The sequence below is a fragment of the Corylus avellana genome, chromosome 2 (genome assembly GCF_965113065.1).
Source record: "Corylus avellana chromosome 2, dhCorAvel1.hap1.2, whole genome shotgun sequence".
NCBI classification, from domain to species: Eukaryota; Viridiplantae; Streptophyta; class Magnoliopsida; order Fagales; family Betulaceae; genus Corylus; species Corylus avellana.
The window spans coordinates 8,059,349-8,082,939 of NC_142491.1; the positions used below are offsets into that span (position 1 = coordinate 8,059,349).

A 23,591-nucleotide genomic window follows, 5' to 3' on the forward strand; every position below is an offset into this window, starting at 1 on the left:
TGGGTAAGAAAACCATAAAATCGTTGCAGGATTTGTGTGATATGGGAGACGATCCGATTGGGCTGTTTGGAGGGAATGATTTGTGGCTTCTTCGGTTTTGTAGGACGACGGCGTGACGACGGGACGATCGGAGTTGAGGGGGACGAATGGCATCACCGGCGTGGTGCGTGGGAGACGATCCGATTGGGCTGTTTGGACGAAATGATTTCTGGGTTTTTGGGTTTTGCAGGACGGCGGCGTGACGATGGGACGACGGATGATCGGCGTGAGGGGGACCATCGGCGCGATGGGTTGGATCACTGGAGCTGTGCGTGTGGAGAAGAGAATCGACCACGGCTGTGCATGAGGGGGAGGGGGGGAGCTGTGTTGCGTGGGATTGATTGAGAATGGGGAAAAGGGTTTAATTAACCTAAGCAAAACGGCGCCGTTTTGCTTAGGGTAAGTGAACCCTTTTGGGAGCAAAACGGCGCCGTTTTGCTCCTAAAAAAAAAATAAAAAAATACATAGAAGGGCATTTTTGTAACTTACCCGTAACCAAACGACATCGTTTTGTAGTTTCCGTCCAGACTGACGGTTTTGACTAACGGAGTGGCCAAAATGCGACAGTTTGGTAGTTGAGGAGGCTACTTTATGACTTTTGGAACATCAGAGGCTAAATCGAAAACGGTTGGTAGTTTGGAGGGCTTTTTTATATTTTTCCCTTTTTTTTAATAATCAAATTGGGAAAGTGTTACGTCGGATCAAAACACCGAAGAAAAAAAAAAGGTGGGCTCTCAAACAACAACTCAAAATGAAAATAACAATGCAGAAATACAAACAAATAGTAGAGAAAAGGCTAAACAAGTGACTCGTTCCTCAATGTAGAGCCGTATAAAGTAATTATTGAAGCAAAAGAGATATAGATTGAAACAAACTTATCTAGTTATCTAAACCCCCGTTAAAAAACTGCAACAACTACCAGAAGTAGGCTAAGCATTGGGCAAGAATTCAGAACACCATGATTAGCTTGTAGATCCCTTTGAGTAGATCTAACAAAGAGTATGCTCAGTATTATATTTAACTCTTGATGTTTTACAAAATTCCTCTCAAAATTGTACAGAATAAATAGTAACAAAAGAAGGTAATTAAGCTTCTCATTGTAATTTGATCAATTTATGCAAATAATCTGATTAAGCAACAACGAACATGAAGATGGTTGACCAGAGTGTTAGAGCGAATGCTGCCACAGCATAAGTCCATAGGAAAATGATAGAGCATTCGTTCTGTCCAGTCTCAAGCAATTGAGAAATTGTACCTGCCATGTTCATCACATATCGTTAGCAATGAAAAATGTGCCTATAATTGCAGCAAATCACAAACCACAAATGGACATCCAAACATATTCACAATCTCCCCCGTTCAAATACCCGACATCCTCATCGGAGCCTACGTTATGATGTAATGCCTTAGTGCAAGTGATATTGTTAATCACAACCCAAGAAAAATATTAGTCATGTTTGTGTTATAATCGAAGCTTTCTGAAATCACTTATAAAGTTTTGTCTCATTTGATAAGTAATTAATGAAGGGGTATTTTTGTCCCATCTCAAAAAGTGAAAAGACAAAAATACTTATAAAATATAACTAATTTGATACTCTCCGGTTCAAAATGAACTAGAAAGGATCCTGTTCCACCTTCACCATCCATCCACCTAATGCGAAACTTAAATTTCCGAGGTGTCACAAGTTAAAGTAAACTAATCGAAAACAATATTTATTAATCATAGAATTTATTCAAGATTGATCATTTCAAGGACTAATTAAAGCTAGCTGATCCAGAAAGTTCAATCAATCGGATCCGGCTTACATGTTGTTATTAAAATAACAGCATGTATGTTGTAGTTTAAGCAACAGTTAAGATTGAATTTTTCAAAATCTTTCTTCTTTTTATCTCTTCTATTAAAAGCTTCTCAAAGTAAGTCAACTTTGAGATTCAATCTTAATCGTTGCTTACACTACAACATATACGCTGCTATTTTAATAACATCATGTAAGACAGATCCCAATCAAGAAGTCCATTGAGTCTGAATCTTTCTATATACTGCAAACAAGCACCAGGAACCAAGCTTTTAAACTGGGGCTTTAACAATAATTGCCAATAAAAAGATCAAACTGTTAAGCAATTATGAATTTAATGTTAGAAGGTTAATTAATTAATTAATTAAATTACCATTTCCTATCTACTTAAAGTTTTAGAATAAGTGATCATTTAATGTGGTACCAGAGCAAATGTCTTAAATTCAAACCCTGACTCAACACTTTACCTTCTATTTCAAAATGGACAGTTTGAAGCCCGAAGGGTTGCAAAAAGAAAAAAGTTAAACAAAAATGGAAAAGTAATCATACATACCTACATTCATTGCGGGTGGAAGTGCATATTGAAGCATAAGTGTAAACTGAAATAATGAATCTGAGTCCACCATGCCAAAATGGTTTGCAGCCTTAACAATTACAATACCCAGTAAAGGCATGATAATGTACCGAATTGCAATAACCCCTAATATAATTAATGGACCTACTCCAGAGCCTCTGAGACCTGTAAAAATTAAATTATATATATAAAGTATTTGATACCTTTCATGGGAAATCCATGAAAGAACTTTAACTAAGCCAACATAAGGTATAAAAAGCTACCTTTCAGAAGGTTTGCTCCAATTATTAGTGTTATACATGGTATTGCTGCATCCCTATAGAAGAGAAAGGACGTTAGAATATATATTAAATGTTTAAATTTATCTCTTCTCATCAGTTTAAGCTTTTAGGATAAGTGATGATTTAATATGGTATTAAAGTTAAAGAATCCGAACCTTGTCTCTGTCATTTACCTTCTGTTTCAATTAAAAATTCTAATTGTTGGGCCTCATTTATCAATGAGGGTGATACTTAAACTTTTGGAAGAAGTGGTGATTTAACAAAGGAAACTACAAGAATTTAATTCAAATTCCCAAATGAGAACCCAAGTTGGAAAGTGTATACAGAACACCAAATTGAAACATGAATGCTTCATGTTTTGCCATGGCTTCTAAGTTCTAAGAGTTATGGATTTACATAACTTGCTATGACAATCATATCTACCAATACTACTACTGCTGATATATTCTTACGACTGTGTGAGTTAGGAAGAACTATTGCTGCTATTTCCGCTTTGAGTAAAGCTCGTCCTACAACTCTTTTACAAGTTGCTGACATGTGTTAATATGTGATTGGAGCAACATCATCCACATTTTTTTTTAAACGCTTTGACCCATGTCAATAATTTGTAAAAGAGTTGTAGGTCTAACTTTTTTTTTCTGCTTCTTGGTTAAAATGAAATACTTTAGCTGAGAAAGAGAGAGAGGGGGGGGGGGGGGGGGGGGGGGGAAGGGCTACTGTTTCTAAACATATATTTAATTGATATATCTACGTGAAACTAATGCATTGATGTTTATTTCCAAAATAAACTTTCACATGTAGATATTAACACCAATCCAAGTTTCCAATTCACAGTAGGATCTATATTGAGGATGGGGTTGGATTCATACCCTATCAAACTCACAGAACTGTAGACGGCACGAAGAGGAGCATCATCACCAATCAGTATCTTTCGAATTGGAGAGACTAGTCCGATGATAAACCCGACAATCTATAGAAGAAACACTAAGCATCTTAATTTGGAGATCCCTATATAAAGATAATAATTAAGCAAATACTTTGAAACAATTATGTAGAGCATTTAAAATGAGTCTGGCAGTGCATTAGTCTTGAATATTACTGAATTATCTCATTCTCCATTAAGTATAGGATCAAATCCTCAAGAAACAGAATAAGTTTATTTTTGGAATGAATGTGATTCAACTACCATAGTTTCTCTAACTCAAGGTCAAGATGGAATAGATTTTCCCAGATTATCTGCTTCTATTTGAACAAGCACGTTTACCAGGATTATACAAGGGAAAAACTGACCATACTGACTGCTTGCAGCACAAAGACAAAGCTTTTGCTGGATAGAACAAGCACTATGAGCATACCGCTGCGATTGTAGATGGTGCAAACAATTTTTGAAAGTCAATGTGCCCAATAATCATCTTAAGTTGCAGCCTAGTCTTCTCCAGCAATGTAACCTGTCCAAAGCATCTTTGAAAGGTTATTTTATTCAAGGAGGAAATTGGAAGAGGAAAGTAAAAAAGTAAAAGAAAAAGAAAAAGCGAAGTTGCCTTAAGTGAAAGCTATGCTTCTTAATGTATCAAGATATCACAACCATTAGTTACTCTGTTAGAACATTTTTGTTTTGGGAAACTTCAGTAAGCCCCTCTGAACTTCCACCCGATTTTACAGATTTCCCAGAACTTCCAAATCTCTCATTTTGGACTCCTGAACTTCCATTTGCTCTCACTTTGGACCCCTCTGTTAGTTTTTAACGTTAGATTAAACGGTTTGACTTTTTATAGCCATTATATCCTCACGTTAAAACTACTCCGTTTTGGCTTCAAAACTACAACACTCATTCTGCCCAAAACGACGTCGTTTTGGGCATTAAAATTATTATTATTATTATTCTTTTTAAAAAAGAAAAAGTAAAATATTAAAGAAAAAAAAAATTAAAAAAAAAAAAAAAAAATCGAGGTTGCTTCAGCCTCCTCCTTGGCCAAAATGGGGGTGGCCGGACCACCCCATTTTTGGCCAAGGGGGTGGCTGGCTGGAGTGGTCGAACCACCCCCATGGCCAAGGGGGTGGTCCGGCCACCCCCAAAAGGCCAAAAAAAAAAAAAAAAAAAAAAACAACGGAATGGCTTTGGGGCTTTTGGGGGTGGCCGGACCACCCCCAAGGGCCTGGGGTGGTTTCCGCCACCCCCATACCGGCCATAGGGGGTGGCCGAAACCCCCCCAGGCCCTTGGGGTGGTCTGGCCACACCCAAAAGCCCAAACCCATCCCAAAACCTTTTTTTTTTTTTTTTTTTTTGGGGCCTTTTGCCACCCCCATACCGACCATGGGGGTGGCTCCAACCACACCGAATTTTCTCTGTTTTTTTTATAAAAAAAAAAAAAAAAAAAAAAAAACAATTTTAATGCTAAAAATGTATTTTTTTTTTAAAAAAAAATATATATATAATTTTATTGCCCAAAACGGTGTCGTTTTGGGCTGGGGTGGGTGCTGTAGTTTTGCGTATTTTCAGAATTTCAAGTGGGCTAGGTAGGGATATAATGGGCATAAAAAGTCAGACGGTTTGAATTTAACGTTGAAAACTAACAGAAGGGTCCAAAGTGATAGCAAATGAAAGTTCAAGGGTCCAAAATGAGAGATTTGGAAGTTCAGGGGGGATCTGTAAAATCGAGTGGAAGTTTAGGGGGGACTAACTGAATTTTCCCTTTTTTTTTTCCTTCAAAATGGTCTCACACATGAGATGTCATTTTTACTGATGAAACATGTTACCATTTTAGGATAGGAACGTATGATCTTCCATTCAACTATACAAAAATTAATAAACTCCTAGTATATGCCCTCAATCTCCTGTATTGAAGCTATGTTCTATATGACCTGCACAGTGCTAGCCTGCTTCTTAATACAAGCATTAAGAATAGTTTTTCTTTACTTCTCATTGATTTTGTTGAATGGAAATCAAACTTTGAGGCTAAAAAGCTTTTGAATCTTATGGAAAGGAAACCACAACATATAGAAGAAACCTTTGCTTTTCCTTCGGATCCGGTAGACGAGACTTCTGCCTGATCCATATATTCCTTTGAGCTTGGGCAACCCTTTGAAGGAAGAAGTGCTTCTGTGTCAATCTCTGAATATAAATGTGAGCTTTCACTAGAATTGTTATCCCCATTTAAAGAGCCATCTATAACAATTTCTTCAGCTTTTCTGTTTGCATATATCCGCATGATAGGATATGCATAAGTCCATATATATACTGCTCCTACCTGCCTCATCAAAACAAGAAATAACAAAATGATTGAACTTCATCCGACATATTTTAAGAGCTATAAAACATACAAATTTAGCTAGCCCAGTTCAGAGGAGCCCGGGTTATCGACATAGTTTGTGACTGACATCTCATCCAAGTGGTGGCCTATCAATTTGAGATGAACTTGCAAATGGGACATGTTATTGGAGGCACTAAGCAACATCTTATCATTCACATCAAGTTGATCTTACTGTGACATGCATTCATTTCTGTGATTTTAAAGTGAGAATAATGGACTATTAAGCTTTTGGGATAACTGGTAATTTAATATTGGTATCAGAGCCAAAAGTCTTAGGATCGAACCTTGACTCCGTCAAATCACTCCCATTTAAATTAAATATTCCACGTGAGGAGAAGTGTTAAAGTAATGATTAAGTGATTAAATTTATCTCTTCCTATCAGCTTAAGCTTTTGAAATAAGTGGTGATTTAACATTACCGCCATAGAAAGTGCAGCATAAGTCTCTCCATCTGTTGAGCAAACAGAAGAATCTCCAAATGGACTATTTTTCTCCTCACAGACTGCTGGGATTATGATCATAGGCAAGTTTCCTAAATTTCCTGCACAGAACAATCTCCTCCTAAATACACGATGGACAATTACCTTTCACTTACATATAAAATGTTACCTAATGGGAAAAACATGCAGTGTAAAGCTTTGGAAAAACTAATTCTCAGAGTCATGTACTTCTTGGAGAACATATTCTTTGTACTTTCTGCTAATCCTTAGAGGCACAGAGGGGTAAAGATAATCCTCCATAAAATTTTCAAATTACGAATTATACATCTTGCTTAATTTGGATCTTAATTTGGGTGTTCTGTATGGCTAGAAAATATACACCAACTAAAGTGTTTATTCGAATTCGAATTCTTGCGTACCTGTGGAACAACAACCAATGACAAGGCCTCGCAGATGTTGAGGAGTTCTTGTGATTTTTATGAGTATCCATGCAAGGGCAGTGCCAATAACGAATGTGAGAAGGATGTTCACTGGCATGAACCACCTATAGATTAACCAAAAGTTATCAAAAGTGAAAAGAAAAACGAAAAAAGAGGGAGGGGAAGAACTTCAGAAGTATGGCAGAGCTGAACTCACAAGGTTGCTAAACTGTCTAATGTAATTGTATCAGCCAGCTTGCTGATAATAAGTGAAGGACCGAACACAAAAAAGACAATCTATATAGAAGAAAGTACTGTTGTTAGTCCTTAATTTGAAAAATAGAAAAGAAGAAATAATACAACAGTATACAAGCCAATTAGCCATTAAGACAATTTGATCAGATTTTTTTACTTAGTAGAAGAAAAACCATCAGAATTGAAGATCAGCATACATAAACTACCAAAAAACATAATTTTTTTCTTAATAAAAGTAACTAAAAACAACAGTACCAAAGGGTGAGCATTGGGGAGAAGAGAGCAAGACAAAGACAAAGTTCAAGCCTTCAAGAAGACTTGAGGCCATGTTATTAATATCACTGCCAATGGACATTACAAGGACGCTAGCCAGCATATTCTAAAATTACAAATTTCATAGGAAAAAAAAACCAATTTTTTCTTGAAATTTTAAGAACATTGTGTCATGCAGCAGCACATGAAAGTGCCATAAAAATTGGATGACCATATGGTTGATTACAATGAAATAACTCTATAGAATAGTAGCCAACATGCTTGACATAAACAAAAGAACTAAAAGAATAAAAAGAACACTGATCTGTAAGAAAATTTAACTCACTCTATTCAAAATTTGCCTTGCATTTGCCCCCAAGAGATCTATACGCTCTGTTCCAAGCAATAACCCAACAGCAGTAACTAAGAGTATTTTCAGCACTGGCATCAATGCCACAATGAATAGATCCAGGAATCCCATTGCAAGCTTCTTCACTGAACTCAAAATGAACTTTTCTAATACTCCTAGCCAAAAACATGTCAAATAAGTGCTTCCAGATACAGTATATATATAAAAAAAAAGGTTCAAGTTTTATGCAAGTAACTTAAATTGGAATGCTTGCAGATGAAACATCACAACTACAAGTACTAATGCAAAAAAAACAAGAAAAATGCAATAATTGTACTTATGCCGAACAAACAAGCAAATAAGAAAGATGCTTAGAAAGGAAATAGGAAAGATCTATATCTGATATGAGAGTCATTAAAAGAAACAAATCCAGGAAAAACAAATTTTCCTCAGGAAACCCCAAAATTAAAGATAAAAAAATATAGTGAAGAGGATATTCCAATTTATGTTAAAAATACAAGTTAGAATTGCTACCAAATTGACTATTATGGGGTTCAAAATTTGGGTACTTCACTAGCTAGTGATTCTCATGCAAATTTGATCGCATAATTAAGCATGCAGAAATACTTGCTCAACATAGTGACATGTTTTCTTCATCATTGAACTCTTCATTTGCTAAGAAGACTAACTCCACCATCTATCATGTCACATTTGATTGCTTATAAGACATAGAATAGTAGGGAAGACTCAAAATCTGATAACAGACAAAGTTTAATTAAAGACACCGTAAAGTAAACAGACAAAGTTTTTTAGAAGGATCTTGCTCATTGCTCTTGTAAGGAAATGCAAATCTCAAGGAAAACATAGGATGCATGCTCAGATTCCACTATTTCATTCAGACAACAATACCCAGTTGGATTTGAGATAAGTTTCTGTCTCACTCTCCACTTTGCTCAGAGTTTCTGCATATGGGGCTTGCAGGAACTTTTCATGTACGTGTTTGCCTGTTCATCCTCTTCTCTCTTGCAAAGAAGCATATATACCTACATGTACATAAGAGTTTGGATGAGAATTCGTTAGAAGTTAGTGATAACTTTTTCAATGGCATGAGAGTTAGAATATTGGTTTTGTAAAGCAGTTGGAGTGTTAGAAATTTAGAAAGGAACAAGGAAGCTGACTCTCGCTGGACTCTGCAGAATATAGAAAGGTTCATACAAAATGATTACACTTCAATGGAACAGCAAAGACTCTTCATGTTTAACCGCTTTGGTATCTTGTGGGTGTTGTAGTAGCCGTAGTCTAATTGCTCTTCACCTGCCATTCTTTTCCAACTACTTAATTCTCTGTCGGTTTCAGCTGTTGCGTGATGGCTTTTGTGTCCTCCTCTAAGCTAGGACCCAAAAAAGAAATGGATTCCTTCGACCTAATCTCTTAAACGAACACGACAATCTCATGCATTGGATTGGATTCTTCCAACGTTATCTTTCATATAATAATGGTATGGTATTAGGCCCATGAGGTGGGTAGAGAGAATTTAATATGTAGGGCACTTGTTTCTTTCATTTTTCATTTTTTGTTTTCTCTACTTGAATGCAGTTGTTTGGAGCTGACAGTCAAAGGTTCCAAATTCCAATACACTGGCATTGGATAATTTGCGTGTCCAAGTTGGTCCAATTGAACTTAGGCTTATCGGTTTCGGTTTTTAGCCGAGAGTAGTAAGGATAAAGTTTTTTTATCAAATTGGGTCGAATAATTTTTTTTTGATTATTTTTTTATTTATTTTTTATGTTTTTAATTTCGTCTAATATGTGTTTAAAATATATATAATTTTCATATGAATTTTTAATAAAGCGTGTAAAAATTATATATATTTTGGGCACTAATAAATTTAATGGATTGAGTAAAAAGAAATTCAACCAACACGCAATATTAAAAGAAATACTGCGCATGCTCTTACTTTTACACTTCCACTCTCACACTTTCTCAAGTATGATATCCAAAATCACCATTAAATTTAGGATTCAATAGTAATTTTAAATGCCGCATCAAGAATGCGTGTAGTATTTCTCCAATATTAATGTACTCCAATATTAATGTATGCATCAGGCAAAGTCAAACACACTTGTTGATTGTTAAGTGTTATATATTGATGTATTTATTTCATTTTGAACCCCAAGGGGTTGGCTCAAATGATGAAAATCTTAAAAAATTTGGTGGACATTAAGTCTAACGTTCAAATTCCTTTGGATGGAAACAATTCTTTAACGCCACACTTACTCAATCCTTGTTGGGAGGACACCTAGCATGGGTCCAAAATTTTCCTTTTCAGCAAGGGAGGACTACGAAGGTTTTGAGATAACTGATAATTTAACATGGTATCAGAGTCAAAGGTCCTGGGATCGAATCTTGACTTCGTCAATTCACCACAGGGGCAGACCCCAGTGTTAGGATGGGGGACATTCGTCACCTAAAAATAATATATATTTGTCTCCCCAAAATTAACATATTATGCGTTATTCTGTTTATATTCTTTTTCTCCTAGCCATCTTTCCCACGTCTCGTTTGTCCTTGCATGTATTTGTGTTTTTTTGTGCAAAAGTATGGAATATGATGAAAATATCTGTTTTATTTATTTTTTAAGTGATTATTCTGCAGTCATTTAGGTTTACAATATTTATTTTTGTTACCATTTTTTTCGAACTCTATAGATCGTGTTTAGTTTATTTTGCTAATTGTTTATATTATTGAGTTTTTTAGACACTTAAAAGCGCTTTCTATGTTTTTTTACCAAACATTTTATTTTTTTCTTAAAATAGATTTTTTGAGTATTAAACGCACTTTTAAACTCTTCAAACTAACACCCAAACAAGCCCTAACAGTGTTTTATATAAAACGCTGCTAAATTAACAAAAACAACAGTTTTGTATCATTTCCAGCGGTGCTTCTTAACAGCACAACATATCTGCTGTTCTATAAACCATTGTATCACATGGCTTGACACAACACATTTTCATTAAAACAGGAGCAGGGGTATAATAAAATTCTAAATTTTGTAGCAACTTTTATTTTTTATTGTCCTGTACATTTAATTTGATGATCGTAAATCTCTTTGAATCTGTAGTAAAAGATCCTACTTGCATGGCTTAGGTGAAAATGGATGTACAAGGATATTAAAGATGCAATGAGAAAGATCACAATTTAGTAACATATTTATACATACATTTCATTTTTGAAATTCAGCATTTGTTTCTCTCTTACACACAGGAAGATGGTGATTGTAATTCAAAATTACACAGTACAAAAGGCAAAATATCTCATGTTTGCAACCAAGATTGATGGATTTCTTGACATCTCATGTTTCACCCTCAGGCAGCATTCCCACCATCACCCTGATCATCATTTGCAAATGAGAATCATGACAACATGCAAGAATCTCATCCTACAATGACCATAAGACAATACCAACATGTAAGAATCCTCCAATTTCTGTAAACCATCAACACAATAATCTTGATGCCACATATGAGGGACTGAATCCACATCAATCAATCTTAGAAGGCGTTAGTCACGTTACGATTGGAAGCAATCAAATGACAACCATTAGAAAATCACTACCTTAATTTTCATTGATGAAAAAGAAAGGAAGAGAAGAAGATCTTGAAGGAACATGCAAAATACTGGAAACTAAATGTATTTGCACAAGAAGATCTATAAGAGGACCCTTAATTAGCATTTCGAGAAAGCAGCTGAAGTGTTATGAATCTGAAGTTTCCTGTGACATATCTACATTTAGGAGGATTTAATGGTTTGCCCTTTTATGCATGATGAATCATAAACATTTAGAATGTCACACACACACACACACACACACAGAGAGCATAAATTTATGATAAAATCTATGATATATGCTAGTGATCGAATGATGCCTTGAATTGGTTTCTCAGGAATCAACCCAAATTGTTAGAATTTGAATTGAGATTCCAAACATGCTTTTCTAGTATATAATTTGCATGAGGATGCTAATAGTTTATTTATTCTTATATGATTAATGAGGTCACAAACTCAAACCAACAAACAGATAAAACAACCAACAACCATTGAACAGATATAATCATGATAAACACTCCAAATCCTATTTTACTCATCCTTATAAACTCCATGCAAGCCTCCCGCTTGCTATATTTCACAGTAGTTCTACCAACAAGTTAATGACAATGGAAATGAAATAACTTACCATCACATGGAGTTGCCACTGTATGACTAGCTGCAGATGATTTCGGATGTCCACGTGGAGAGTTAAAGTCACCCTGCATACAACAAATAATAAGAATCACAGAGATGATGGAACCAAATGCAGTAGCATAACATTATTGTGGAAATAATAGATTACAACTTAACCTGTATATCCATCCGTTGTATAAATTGCTGAACCATATTTTGGAGACTCGACATTTTGTCCTCTAGTTTAACAACATAGTCCTTTAGCGCCGCAATTTCTTGCGTATCTTTCTCTCTGGAGGCACCCTCTACAACTCCATCCATGAAAGAGTTTTTCTTTCTATGATCAAGGTGGGATGAAGGGGCAAGCCTTTTTCCCAATCCACGGACACGCCCATATTGCTCTGGACCTATAACTTGCGCATAAGCATCATTTAGAGACCAAACAATGCTCCCTTGCTCTTGCTTACCCCCCTGTGAGTTTGGAGGCTCTTGTGCTAAGAGCTCCTCCATTTGTGCCTGGAACAAAGCATAGAATCTTAAGCCAATTGCAAAATAATAATAATGTAAATTAATCCAAAATCGACATACAATGTTTCTTCCCCATCTCATCATTAAGGGGGGGTGCCGTCTTTATGCTTATGCGTCACAATATATACTTGGGCCCTATTCGGCTTAACTCCAGTAGATTTTTCCTACATATAATGAAGTTAGTACATTTGTAAATAAAATCAAGCACTTCATATGTGCTACTAACTAAATAACTACCATGTCATATGCATGTCTGGCATAACTTTTTGATCCCGCTGCGTGATTATTATGTTGTGCCGAGCGGATCTTCTTAGCTTTATCACTCTTGATCTACATTGTTAATCAGACAGTGAGAAGTATTGTGATTGTATTGTTGTCTACAGCATATTTAAAGAGGCATACACTACTACCTTTACTTCTTCCGTATACCAATAGTGAACAAGTTCTGTATATTGAGTGACATCAACCTTGTCAAGGGGGGCTTTAGCCACTACATGTCCTGCAGTTTTGGACTCACAAAATATTTGTTCTTTAAATTATGCTTCCAATTCGTCCATTTGTCCCCCAAATCCTTCATAGACCACCTTTTTATGACATCGTATTGTCCCCCATCATCAGGCAATAAAAATTTTGACTACAATCCAATCAAAACCAATATGAGATTGCAACAAACATTAAGAAAATATGCACAATGAAATTCATTACCAAAATGACATTCCAAGCTGCCTCGTTGTTTGTCATAGGCACTTTCCTCCAACCATTGAAATTGATTGGCAAGATGGTATGTGTCCTTGCAACGGAGCCAAGGAACCTCGTGTATACACAGCCTTCAATATCAAGGGGTTGACCAAAGTCATTACACAAGATGGGGATTTTCCTGCCGTCTGGCAGATTCCAAACTTCTGCCATACGTCCAATTCCCGCTCTTCTCTGATTGCCTGCTTCATCTGTTAAAAAAAAGTGTTAGAATATAAATTAAATAATTAAATTCATCCATTTTTATGACTTAAGTTCTGAGTTTAATACAATCTCCACCATTCACCTTCTATTTCAATTAAATATTTCAACTTTTGAAATAAGCAGTGATTTAACAGTTACATACCGACTATGTTCACCTCCACCTCACCGCCACCGTATGGTTCTTCGGGATGATTTGTATTTCCCAATTGTTTTTCCAAGACCTCCCTTCTAGCGGATGATGACCCAACTTTCCTTGTGTGGACAACCTTGAACCTCTTTGGAGCCACATTTACCTATACAATTGAAAACAAAGTTAAATACGCAATAAAACATATAAAATCATCAGATGTCAGAAAAATAATTACATCCAATCCAACGTAAGACATTTCAAAAGTACACGACATATCAATTTCTTATGGCTAGTTCATGTCATAATCACCTGCTTAATTTTTTTTTTTCCCTTAATTTATTGCATTTGGGTAAACAGTAATGTCACAAAATCTAAACCATTTAATTTCCAAAAAAAATAATAAAAAAAAAAAAACCAAAATAAAATTGAGCTAAAAATACTACAAACACAATCAGCATAATACACCTTAAGCTGAACTACGATGAAGTTTCCGATGTAAATTTACCGTTGCAGGCGAGAACTTAGACTTGGAAACCTCCGGCGACACATCCGACAGTTCCTCATCAGAACTAATATCCATCACTTCGATATTATCCGCCGGCGTACTCTGCGACGCGCTATTCGGATCATTCGCCTGCGGCTGCGAACCCTCCGGCAAGTCGTCATCAGAACTAACATCCATCACCGCAACATTATCACTATTCTGATCATTCGCCTGCGAACCCTCCAACAGGTTCTCATCAGAAATAACATCCATCGCGGCGACATTACCCGTCAGCGCATTCTGCGACGCACTATTCAGTCCATACGCCGAAACGTTATGCTTCGGGTCGGATTTTTGCAAATTGGGTGCATTTCCGGGATTATTTCTCTGGTTTGGAACAGGCAAACCCGATTTCTCTGGACCAGAACTCGGAGCATGGGTGGCGGCGGGGTTCGAACTCTTCTGAGAGGCTAAGAGGGCGTTCTGAGTATAGCGTTGGAAGAAATGTTGGATGCCAAACTTGGAGGGGTGGGACTTATTGGTTGGGTTGGATTTCTTGGACGACGACGACGATGATGATGATGATGATGATGATGATGGTGATGGTGATGGTGATGAGGAGGAAGAAAAAGGATTGGGGTTTTTCCTCGGAAGCATTGTTGAAGCTGTTAGCTGTGCGCTACTGCACACAGAGTAAGAGAGAGACTGAGAGAGAGAGAAGAATGGGGGAGGGCTTTATATTTTTTTCAATATGCTTTCTCTTTTGTACTTTCCCGCCCATACTTTGGCGCAATACTTTGGCGCATTTCTACTGAACTCTGCAGATTTGGCTAAAAGTTTGAAAAAACTCACAAAAGTAGCCGTTTTTTGTTATAAAAAAATAAAATAATATAATAAATAAATAAAAAGAAGTTAAATTTGAAGATGAAAACAAACTTTTTTTTTTTTTAATTTGAAGAATTACTTTTAAAATAAACTAAATATCAAACTTAGTATATCTTCTTCTACTTCAGTTAAATATTATTATTATTATTATTTTATTATTATTATTCTTGGTAGATGAAACAGATAATGAAAATAAATATATAAAATTAAAAAACTAGATAGCTTTAGCTTTTTGACATTTGCTATTTGGAGTCTTATTGATCAGAGTTAAATTTGAAATAGAGTAGAGAGCTTGTTTAGTAATTATTTTTGTGAGTTTAATTTTTTAGGTTATTACTATTTTTTTTTTTTTTAAAAAGGTTTTGGTTTTTTAATTAATTTTTATTTATTTATTTTAATTAATTTTAATTTTTAGGACTCGTGGCATTTATATGTGATGAGAGGTGTGATGGAACCTAACAAAAGTACTAAGTTGGTCTTTTCCTGTAAATCAAGTGCCATTTATGATAGGATTTAAATCAAGTACTAATAAAATATTTAACCCTTACAAATATTCAAAACACGAGTATCGATTTCATTATATTGAAAACCAAGGTCTCAACATCACAAAAGTAAAGCACGAGGGCATGCCGTGACATAATGTCCATTAAAATTTTGAGCAAAGTGGAAATTTTCTTTGTTACTTTTTTTTTTTTTTTTTTTTTCAATAATCAAATTGGGAAAGTGTTACATCAGATCAAAACACCGAAAAAAATAAATAAGTAAGTAAGTGGACTCTCAAACAACAAACTCAAAATGAAAATAACAGTGCAGACGTACAAACAAATAGTAAAGAAAAGGCTAAACAAGTAACTTGTTCCTCTCTATAGAGCCATGTAAAGTAATTATTGAAGCAAAAGAGATACAGATTGAAACAAGCTTATCTAAACCCCGGTTTAAAAACTGCAACAACTACCGGAACTAGGCTAAGCATTAGGCAAGAATTCAGAACACCATGATCAGCTTGTAGATCCCTTTGAGTAGATCTAACACAGAGTAAGCTCGGTATTATATTTCACTCTTGATGTTTTACAAAATTCCTCTCAAAATTGTACAGAATAAATAGTAACAAAAGAAGCTAATTAAGCTTCTCATTGTAATTTGATCAATTTATGAAAATAATCTGATTAAGCAACAATCAACATGAAGATGGTTGACCAGAGTGTTAGAGCGAATGCTGCCACAGCATAAGTCCATAGCAAAATGACAGAGCATTCGCTCTGTCCAGTCTCAAGCAATTGAGAAATTGTACCTGCCATGTTCATCACATATCGTTAGCAATGAAAAATATGCCTACAATTGCAGCAAATCACAAACCACAAATGGACATCCAAACATATTCACAATCTCCCCCGTTCAAATACGCGTCCTCATCGGAGCCTACGTTACGATGTAATGCCTCAGTGCAAGTGATATTGTTAATCACAACCCAAGAAAAATATTAGTCATGCTTGTGTTATAATCGAACTTATAAAGTTTGGTCTCATTTGATAAGTAATCAATAAAGGGGTATTTTTGTCCCATCTCAAAAAGTGAAAAGACAAAAATACCTCTCAAATATAACTAATTGAATACTCTCCGGTTCAAAATGAACTAGAGAGGATCCTGTAACGCCTTCACCATCCATCCACCCAATGTGAAACTTAAATTTTCGAGGTGTCACAAGTTAAAGTAAACTAATCGAAAACAATATTTATTAATCATAGAATTTATTCAAGATTGATCATTTCAAGGACGAATTAAAGCTAGCTGATCCAAAAAGTTCAATCAATCGGATATGGCTTACATGCTGTTATTAAAATAACAGCATGTATGTTATAGTTTAAGCAACAGTTAAGATTGAATCTCTCAAAATCTTTCTTCATTTTCTCTCTTCTATTAAAAGCTTATTAAAGTAAGTCAACTTTAAGATTCAATCTTAATCGTTGCTTACACTACAACATACATGCTATTATTTTAATAACATCATGTAAGCCAGATCCCAATCAAGAAGTCCATTGAGTCTGAATCTTTCTATATACCAGGAACCAAGCTTTTAAACTGTGGCTTTAACAATAATTGCCAATAAAAAGATCAAACTGCTAAGCAATTATGAATTTAATGTTAGAATGTTAATTAATTAATTAATTAAATTACCATTTCCTATCCGCTTAAAGTTTTGTGATAAGCGATCATTTAACGTGGTACAAGAGTAAAGGTCTTAAATTCAAACCCTAACTCAGCACTTTACCTTCTATTTCAAAATGGACAGTTTGAAGCCCGAAGGGTTGCCAAAAAAAAAAAGTTAAACAAAAATGGAAAAGTAATCATACATACCTACATTCATTGCGGGTGGAAGTGCATATTGAAGCATAAGTGTAAACTGAAATAATGAATCTGAGCCCACCATGCCAAAATGGTTTGCAGCCTTAACAATTACAATACCCAGTGAAGGCATGATAATGTACCGAATTGCAATAACCCCTAGGATAATTAATGGACCTACTCCAGAGCCTCTGAGACCTGTAAAAATTAAATTATATATATAAAGTATTTGATACCTTTCATGGAAAATCCATGAAAGAACGTTAACTAAGCCAACATAAGGTATAAAAAGCTACCTCTAAGAAGGTTTGCTCCAATTATTAGTGTCATACATGGTATTGCTGCATCCCTGTAGAAGAAAAAGGACGTTAGAATATACATTAAATGATTAACTTCATTTGTTCTTATCAGTTTAAGCTTTTAAGATAAGTGATGATTTAATATAGTATTAAAGTTAAAGAATCCGAACTTTGTCTCTGTCATTTACCTTCTGTTTCAATTAAAAATTCTAATTGTTGGGCCTCATTTATCAATAAGGGTGATGCTTAAACTTTTAGAAGAAGTGGTGATTTAACAAAGGAAACTACAAGAATTTAATTCAAATTCCCAAATGAGAACCCGAGCTGGAAAGTGTATACAGAACACCAAATTGAAACATGAATGCTTCATGTTTTGCCATGGCCTCTAAGTTCTAAGAGTTATGGATTTACATAACTTGCTATGACAATCATATCTACCAATACTACTACTCCTGATATATTCTTACGACTGTGCGAGTTAGGAAGAACTATTGCTGCTATTTCCGCTTCGAGTAAAGCTCGACCTACAACTCTTTTACAATTTGCTGACACGTGTTAATATATGATTGGAGCGACATCATCTATATATTTTTTTTAAACGCTTTGACCCATGTCAATAATTTGTAAAAGAGTTGTAGGTTTAACTTTTTTTCTGCTTCTTGGTATAAATGAAATACTTTAGCTGAGAAAGAGAGAGAGAGAGAGAGAGAGAGGAGGGAAGGACTACTGTTTCTAAACATATATTTAATTGATATATCTACATGAAACCGATGCATTGATGTTTATTTCCAAAATAAACTTTCACATGTAGATATTAACACCAATCCAAGTTTCCAATTCACAGTAGGATCTATATTGAGGATGGGGTTGGATTCATACCCTATCAAACTCACAGAACTGTAGACGGCACGAAGAGGAGCATCATCACCAATCAGTATCTTTCGAATTGGAGAGACTAGTCCGATGATAAACCCGAAAATCTATAGAAGAAACACTCAGCATCTTAATTTGGAGATCCCTATATAAAGATAATAATTAAGCAATTACTTTGAAGCAATTATGTAGAGCATTTAAAATGAGTCTGGCAGTGCATTAGTCTTGAATATTACTGAATTATCTCATTCTCCATTAGGTATAGGATCAAGTCCTCAAGAAACAGAATAAGTTTATTTTTGGAATGAATGTGATTCAACTACCATAGTTTCTTTAACTCAAGGTCAAGATGGAATAGACTTTCGCATTTAAAATGAGTCTGGCAGTGCATTAGTCTTGAGTATTACTGAATTATCTCATTCTCCATTAGGTATAGGATCAAGTCCTCAAGAAACAGAATAAGTTTATTTTTGGAACGAATGTGATTCAACTACCATAGTTTCTTTAACTCAAGGTCAAGATGGAATAGACTTTCCCAGATTATCTGTTTGTTCTTTTAGTATTTGAACAAGCACTTTTACCAGGATTATAGAAGGGAAAACTGACCATACTGACTGCTTACAGCACAAAGACAAAACTTTTGCTGGATAGAACAAGCACTATGAGCATACCGCTGCAATTGTAGATGGTGCAAACAATTTTTGGAAGTCAATGTGCCCAATAGTCATCTTAAGTTGCAGCTTAGTCTTCTCCAGCAATGTAACCTGTCCAAAGCATCTTTGAAAGGTTATTTTATTCAAGGAGGAAATTGGAAGAGGAAAGTAAAAAAGTAAAAGAAAAAGAAAAAGCTAAGTTGCCTTAACTTGAGCATAGTTAACTTGCTTAAGTTAAAGCTATGCTTCTTAATGAACCAAGATATCACAACCATTAGTTACTCTGTTAGAACATTTTTTTTTTCTTCAAAATGGTCTCACACATGAGATGTCATTTTTACTGATGAAACATGTTACCGTTTTAGGATAGGAAAGTATGATCTTCCATTCAACTATACAAAAATTAATAAACTCCTAGTATATGCCCTCAATCTCCTGTATTGAAGCTATGTTCTATATGACCTGCACAGTGCTAGCCTGCTTCTTAATACAAGCATTAAGAATAGTTTTTCTTTACTTCTCATTGATTTTGTTGAATGGAAATCAAACTTTGAGGCAAAAAAGCTTTTGAATCTTAAGCAAAGGAAACCACAACATATAGAAGAAACCTTTGCTTTTCCTTCGGATCTGGTAGACGGGACTTCAGCCTGATCCACATATTCCTCAGAGCTTGGGCAACCCTTTGAAGGAAGAAGTGCTTCTGTGTCAATCTCTGAATATAAATGTGAGCTTTCTCTAGAATTGTTATCCCCATTTGAAGAGCCATCTATAACAATTTCTTCAGTTTTTTTGTTTGCATATATCCGCATGATAGGATATGTATAAGTCCATATATATACTGCTCCTACCTGCATCATCAAAACAAGAAATAACAAAATGATTGAACTTCATCCGACATATTTTAAGAGCTATAAAACATACAAATTTAGCTAGCCCAGGTTATCGATATAGTTTGTGACTGACATCTCATCCAAGTGGTGGCCTATCAATTTGAGATGAACTTGCAAATGGGACATGTTATTGGAGGCACTGAGCAACATCTTATCATTCACATCAAGTTGATCTTACTGTGACATGCATTCATTTCTGTGATTTTAAAGTGAGAATAATGGACTATTAAGCTTTTGGGATAACTGGTAATTTAATATTGATATCAGAGTCAATGGACTTTGGATCGAACTTTGACTCTGTCAAATCACCCCCATTTAAATTAAATATTCTACATGAAAAGAAGTGTTAAAGTAATGATTAAATGATTAAATTTATCTTTTCCTATCAGCTTAAACTTTTGGAATAAGTGGTGATTTAACATTACCGCCATAGAAAGTGCAGCATAAGTCTCTCCATCTGTTGAGCAAACCGAAGAATCTCCAAATGGACTATTTTCCTCCTCACAGACTGCTGGGATTATAATCAGAGGCAAGTTTCCTAAATTTCCTGCACATAACAATCTCCTCCTAAATACATGATGGACAATTACCTTTCACTTACATATAAAATGTTACCTAATGGGAAAAACATGCAAGTGTAAAGCTTTGGAAAAACTAATTCTCAGTCATGTACTTCTTGGAGAACATATTCTTTGTACTTTCAGCTAATCCTTAGAGGCACAGAGGGGTAAAGATAATCCTCCATAAAATTCAAATTACGAATTATACATCTTGCTTAATTTGGATCTTAATTTGGGTGTTCTGTATGGCTAGAAAATATACACCAACTAAAGTGTTTATTCGAATTTGAATTCTTGCGTACCTGCGGAACAACAACCAATGACAAGGCCTCGCAGATGTTGAGGAGTTCTTGTGATTTTTATGAGTATCCATGCAAGGGCAGTGCCAATAAGGAATGTGAGAAGGATGTTCAGTAGCATGAACCACCTATAGATTAACCAAAAGTTAGCAAAAGTGAAAAGAAAAACGAAAAAAGAGGGAGGGGAAGAACTTCAGAAGTATGGCAGAGCTGAACTCACAAGGTTGCTAAACTGTGTAATGTAATTGTATCAGCCAGGTTGCTGATAATAAGTGAAGGACTGAACACAAAAAAGACAATCTATATAGAAGAAAGTACTGTTGTTAGTCCTTAATTTCAAAAATAGAAAAGAAGAAATAATACAACAGTATACAAACCAATTAGACATTAAGGCAATTTGATCAGATTTTTTTGCTTAGTAGAAGAAAAACCATCAGAATTGAAAATCAGCATACATAAACTACCAAAAAACATAATTTTTTTCTTAATAAAAGTAACTAAAAACAACAGTACCAAAGGGTGAGCATTGGGGAGGAGAGATCAAGACAAAGACAAAGTTCAAGCCTTCAAGAAGACTTGAGGCCATGTTATTAATATCACTGCCAATGGACATTACAAGGACGCTAGCCAGCATTTTCTAAAATTACAAATTTCATAGAAAGAAAAAAAAAAAAAACCAATTTTTTTCTTGAAATTTTAAGAACATTGTGTCATGCAGCAGCACATGAAAGTGCCATAAAAATTGGATGACCATATGATTACAATGAACTCTATAGAATAGTAGCCAACATGCTTGACATAAACAAAAGAACTAAAAGAATAAAAAGAAAACTGATCTGTAAGAAAATTTAACTCACTCTATTCAAAATTTGCCTTGCATTTGCCCCCAAGAGATCTATACGCTCTGTTCCAAGCAATAACCCAACAGCAGTAATTAAGAGTATTTTCAGCACTGGCATCAATGCCACAATGAATAGATCCAGGAATCCCATTGCAAGCTTCTTCACTGAACTCAAAATGAACTTTTCTAATACTCCTAGCCAAAAACATGTCAAATAAGTGCTTCCAGATACAGTATATATATAAAAAAAAAGGTTCAAGTTTTATGCAAGTAACTTAAATTGGAATGCTTGCAGATGAAACATCACAACTACAAGTACTAATGCGAAAAAAACAAGAAAAATGCAATAATTGTACTTATGCCGAACAAACAAGCAAATAAGAAAGATGCTTAGAAAGGAAATAGGAAAGATCTATATCTGATATGAGAGTCATTAAAAGAAACAAATCCAGGAAAAACAAATTTTCCTCAGGAAACCCCAAAATTAAAGATAAAAAAAAATATAGTGGAAAGGATATTCCAATTTATGTTAAAAATACAAGTTAGAATTGCTACCAATTTGACTATTATGTGGTTCAAAATTTGGTTACTTCACTAGTGATTCTCATGCAAATTTGATCGCATAATTAGCATGCAGAAATACTTGCTCAACATAGTGACATGTTTTCTTCATCATTGAACTCTCCATTTGCTAAGAAGACTAACCCCACCATCTATCATGTCACATTTGATTGCTTATAAGACATAGAATAGTAGGGAAGACTCAAAATCTGATAACAGACAAAGTTTAATTAAAAAGACTGTAAAGTAAACAGACAAAGTTTTTTTAGAAGGATCTTGCTCATTGCTCTTGTAAGGAAATGTAAATCTCAAGGAAGACATAGGATGCATGCTCAGATTCCACTATTTCATTCAGACAACAATACCCAGTTGGATTTGAGATAAGTTTCTGTCTCACTCTCCACTTTTCTCAGAGTTTCTGCACATGGGACTTGCAGGAACTTTTCATTTATGTGTTTGCCTGTTCATCCTCTTCTCTCTTGCAAAGAAGCATATATACCTACATGTACATAAGAGTTTGGATGAGAATTCGTTAGAAGTTGGTGAGAACTTTTTCAATGGCATGAGAGTTAGGATATTGGTTTTGTAAAGCAGTTGGAGTGTTAGAAATTTAGAAAGGAACAAGGAAGCTGACTCTCTCTGGACTCTGCAGAATATAGAAAAGTTCATACAAAATGATTACACTATAATGGAAAAGCAAAGAGTCTTCATGTTTAACCGCTTTTGTAGCTTGTGGGTGTTGTAGTAGTCGTAGTCTAAATGCTCTTCACCTGCCATTCTTTTCCAACTACTTAATTCTCTGTCAGTTTCAGCTGTTGCGTGATGGCTTTTGTGTCCTCCTCTAAGCTAAGACCCAAAAAAGAAATAATTTCCTTCGACCTAATCTCTTAAACGAACGCGACACGCATTGGATTGGATTCTTCCAACTTTATCTTTCATATAATAATCATATGGTATTAAGTCCCCGAGGAGGGTAGAGAGAATTTAATATATAGTGCACTTGTTTCTTTCATTTTTCATTTTTTGTTTTCTCCATTTGAATGCACTTGTTTGGAGCTGTCAGTCAAAGGTTCCAAATTCCAATACACTGGCATTGGATAATTTGCGTGTCCTAGTTGGTCCAATTGAGCTTAGGCTTATCGGTTTCGGTTTTTACTTTTTAGCCGAGAGTAGTAAGGATAAAGCTTTTACATCAAATTGTGTCGAATAATTTTTTAATTTTTAATTTTTAATTTCGTCTATTAGACTGATATGTGTTTAAAATATATCTAATTTTCATATGAATTTTTAATAAAGCATGTAAAAATTATATATATTTTTGGCACTAATAAATTTAATGGATTGAATC

General features: G+C 35.0%; 3 protein-coding genes across 12 annotated transcripts; all 3 read right to left on the reverse strand.

The window, feature by feature from the left end:
* Window positions 1-1,001: 1,001 nt before the first annotated feature.
* LOC132167204 (protein PIN-LIKES 3-like) lies at window positions 1,002-9,085 on the reverse strand. Of its 6 annotated transcripts, none has more exons than XM_088512949.1 (12): window positions 8,932-9,084; window positions 8,626-8,759; window positions 7,714-7,883; window positions 7,078-7,157; window positions 6,861-6,985; window positions 6,421-6,542; window positions 5,699-5,938; window positions 4,046-4,138; window positions 3,560-3,660; window positions 2,673-2,725; window positions 2,389-2,574; window positions 1,002-1,294 (listed from the first exon to the last, which is right to left on the reverse strand). In XM_088512949.1, exons 3-12 carry the CDS (start codon window positions 7,846-7,848, stop codon window positions 1,170-1,172), a joined length of 1,260 nt encoding a protein of 419 aa, XP_088369075.1. In that variant the 5' UTR covers window positions 7,849-7,883; window positions 8,626-8,759; window positions 8,932-9,084; the 3' UTR covers window positions 1,002-1,169. The 6 variants fall into 6 exon arrangements, with proteins under 6 accessions (XP_088369075.1, XP_088369074.1, XP_088369073.1 ...); XM_088512948.1 differs by having other exon boundaries at window positions 7,714-7,892; XM_088512947.1 differs by having other exon boundaries at window positions 7,714-8,759; window positions 8,943-9,085.
* Window positions 9,086-10,958: 1,873 nt separating this feature from the next.
* Window positions 10,959-14,696, reverse strand: LOC132167279 (uncharacterized). Its single transcript, XM_059578194.2, has 9 exons — window positions 14,061-14,696; window positions 13,568-13,718; window positions 13,171-13,412; window positions 12,876-13,099; window positions 12,703-12,795; window positions 12,526-12,629; window positions 12,115-12,453; window positions 11,951-12,023; window positions 10,959-11,105 (listed from the first exon to the last, which is right to left on the reverse strand). Exons 1-4 carry the CDS (start codon window positions 14,694-14,696, stop codon window positions 12,956-12,958), a joined length of 1,173 nt encoding a protein of 390 aa, XP_059434177.2. The 3' UTR covers window positions 10,959-11,105; window positions 11,951-12,023; window positions 12,115-12,453; window positions 12,526-12,629; window positions 12,703-12,795; window positions 12,876-12,955.
* A 1,096-nt stretch (window positions 14,697-15,792) lies between these two features.
* LOC132167382 (protein PIN-LIKES 3) lies at window positions 15,793-22,913 on the reverse strand. Of its 5 annotated transcripts, none has more exons than XM_059578339.2 (11): window positions 22,609-22,913; window positions 21,699-21,868; window positions 21,062-21,141; window positions 20,845-20,969; window positions 20,408-20,529; window positions 19,701-19,940; window positions 19,111-19,203; window positions 18,446-18,546; window positions 17,564-17,616; window positions 17,280-17,465; window positions 15,793-16,215 (listed from the first exon to the last, which is right to left on the reverse strand). In XM_059578339.2, the coding sequence occupies exons 2-11, from the start codon at window positions 21,831-21,833 to the stop codon at window positions 16,091-16,093; spliced, it is 1,260 nt and encodes a 419-aa protein (XP_059434322.2). In that variant the 5' UTR covers window positions 21,834-21,868; window positions 22,609-22,913; the 3' UTR covers window positions 15,793-16,090. The 5 variants fall into 5 exon arrangements, with proteins under 5 accessions (XP_059434322.2, XP_059434321.2, XP_059434325.2 ...); XM_059578338.2 differs by having other exon boundaries at window positions 21,699-21,877; XM_059578342.2 differs by having other exon boundaries at window positions 20,408-20,490; window positions 21,699-22,913.
* Between the last annotated feature and the right edge of the window lie 678 nt (window positions 22,914-23,591).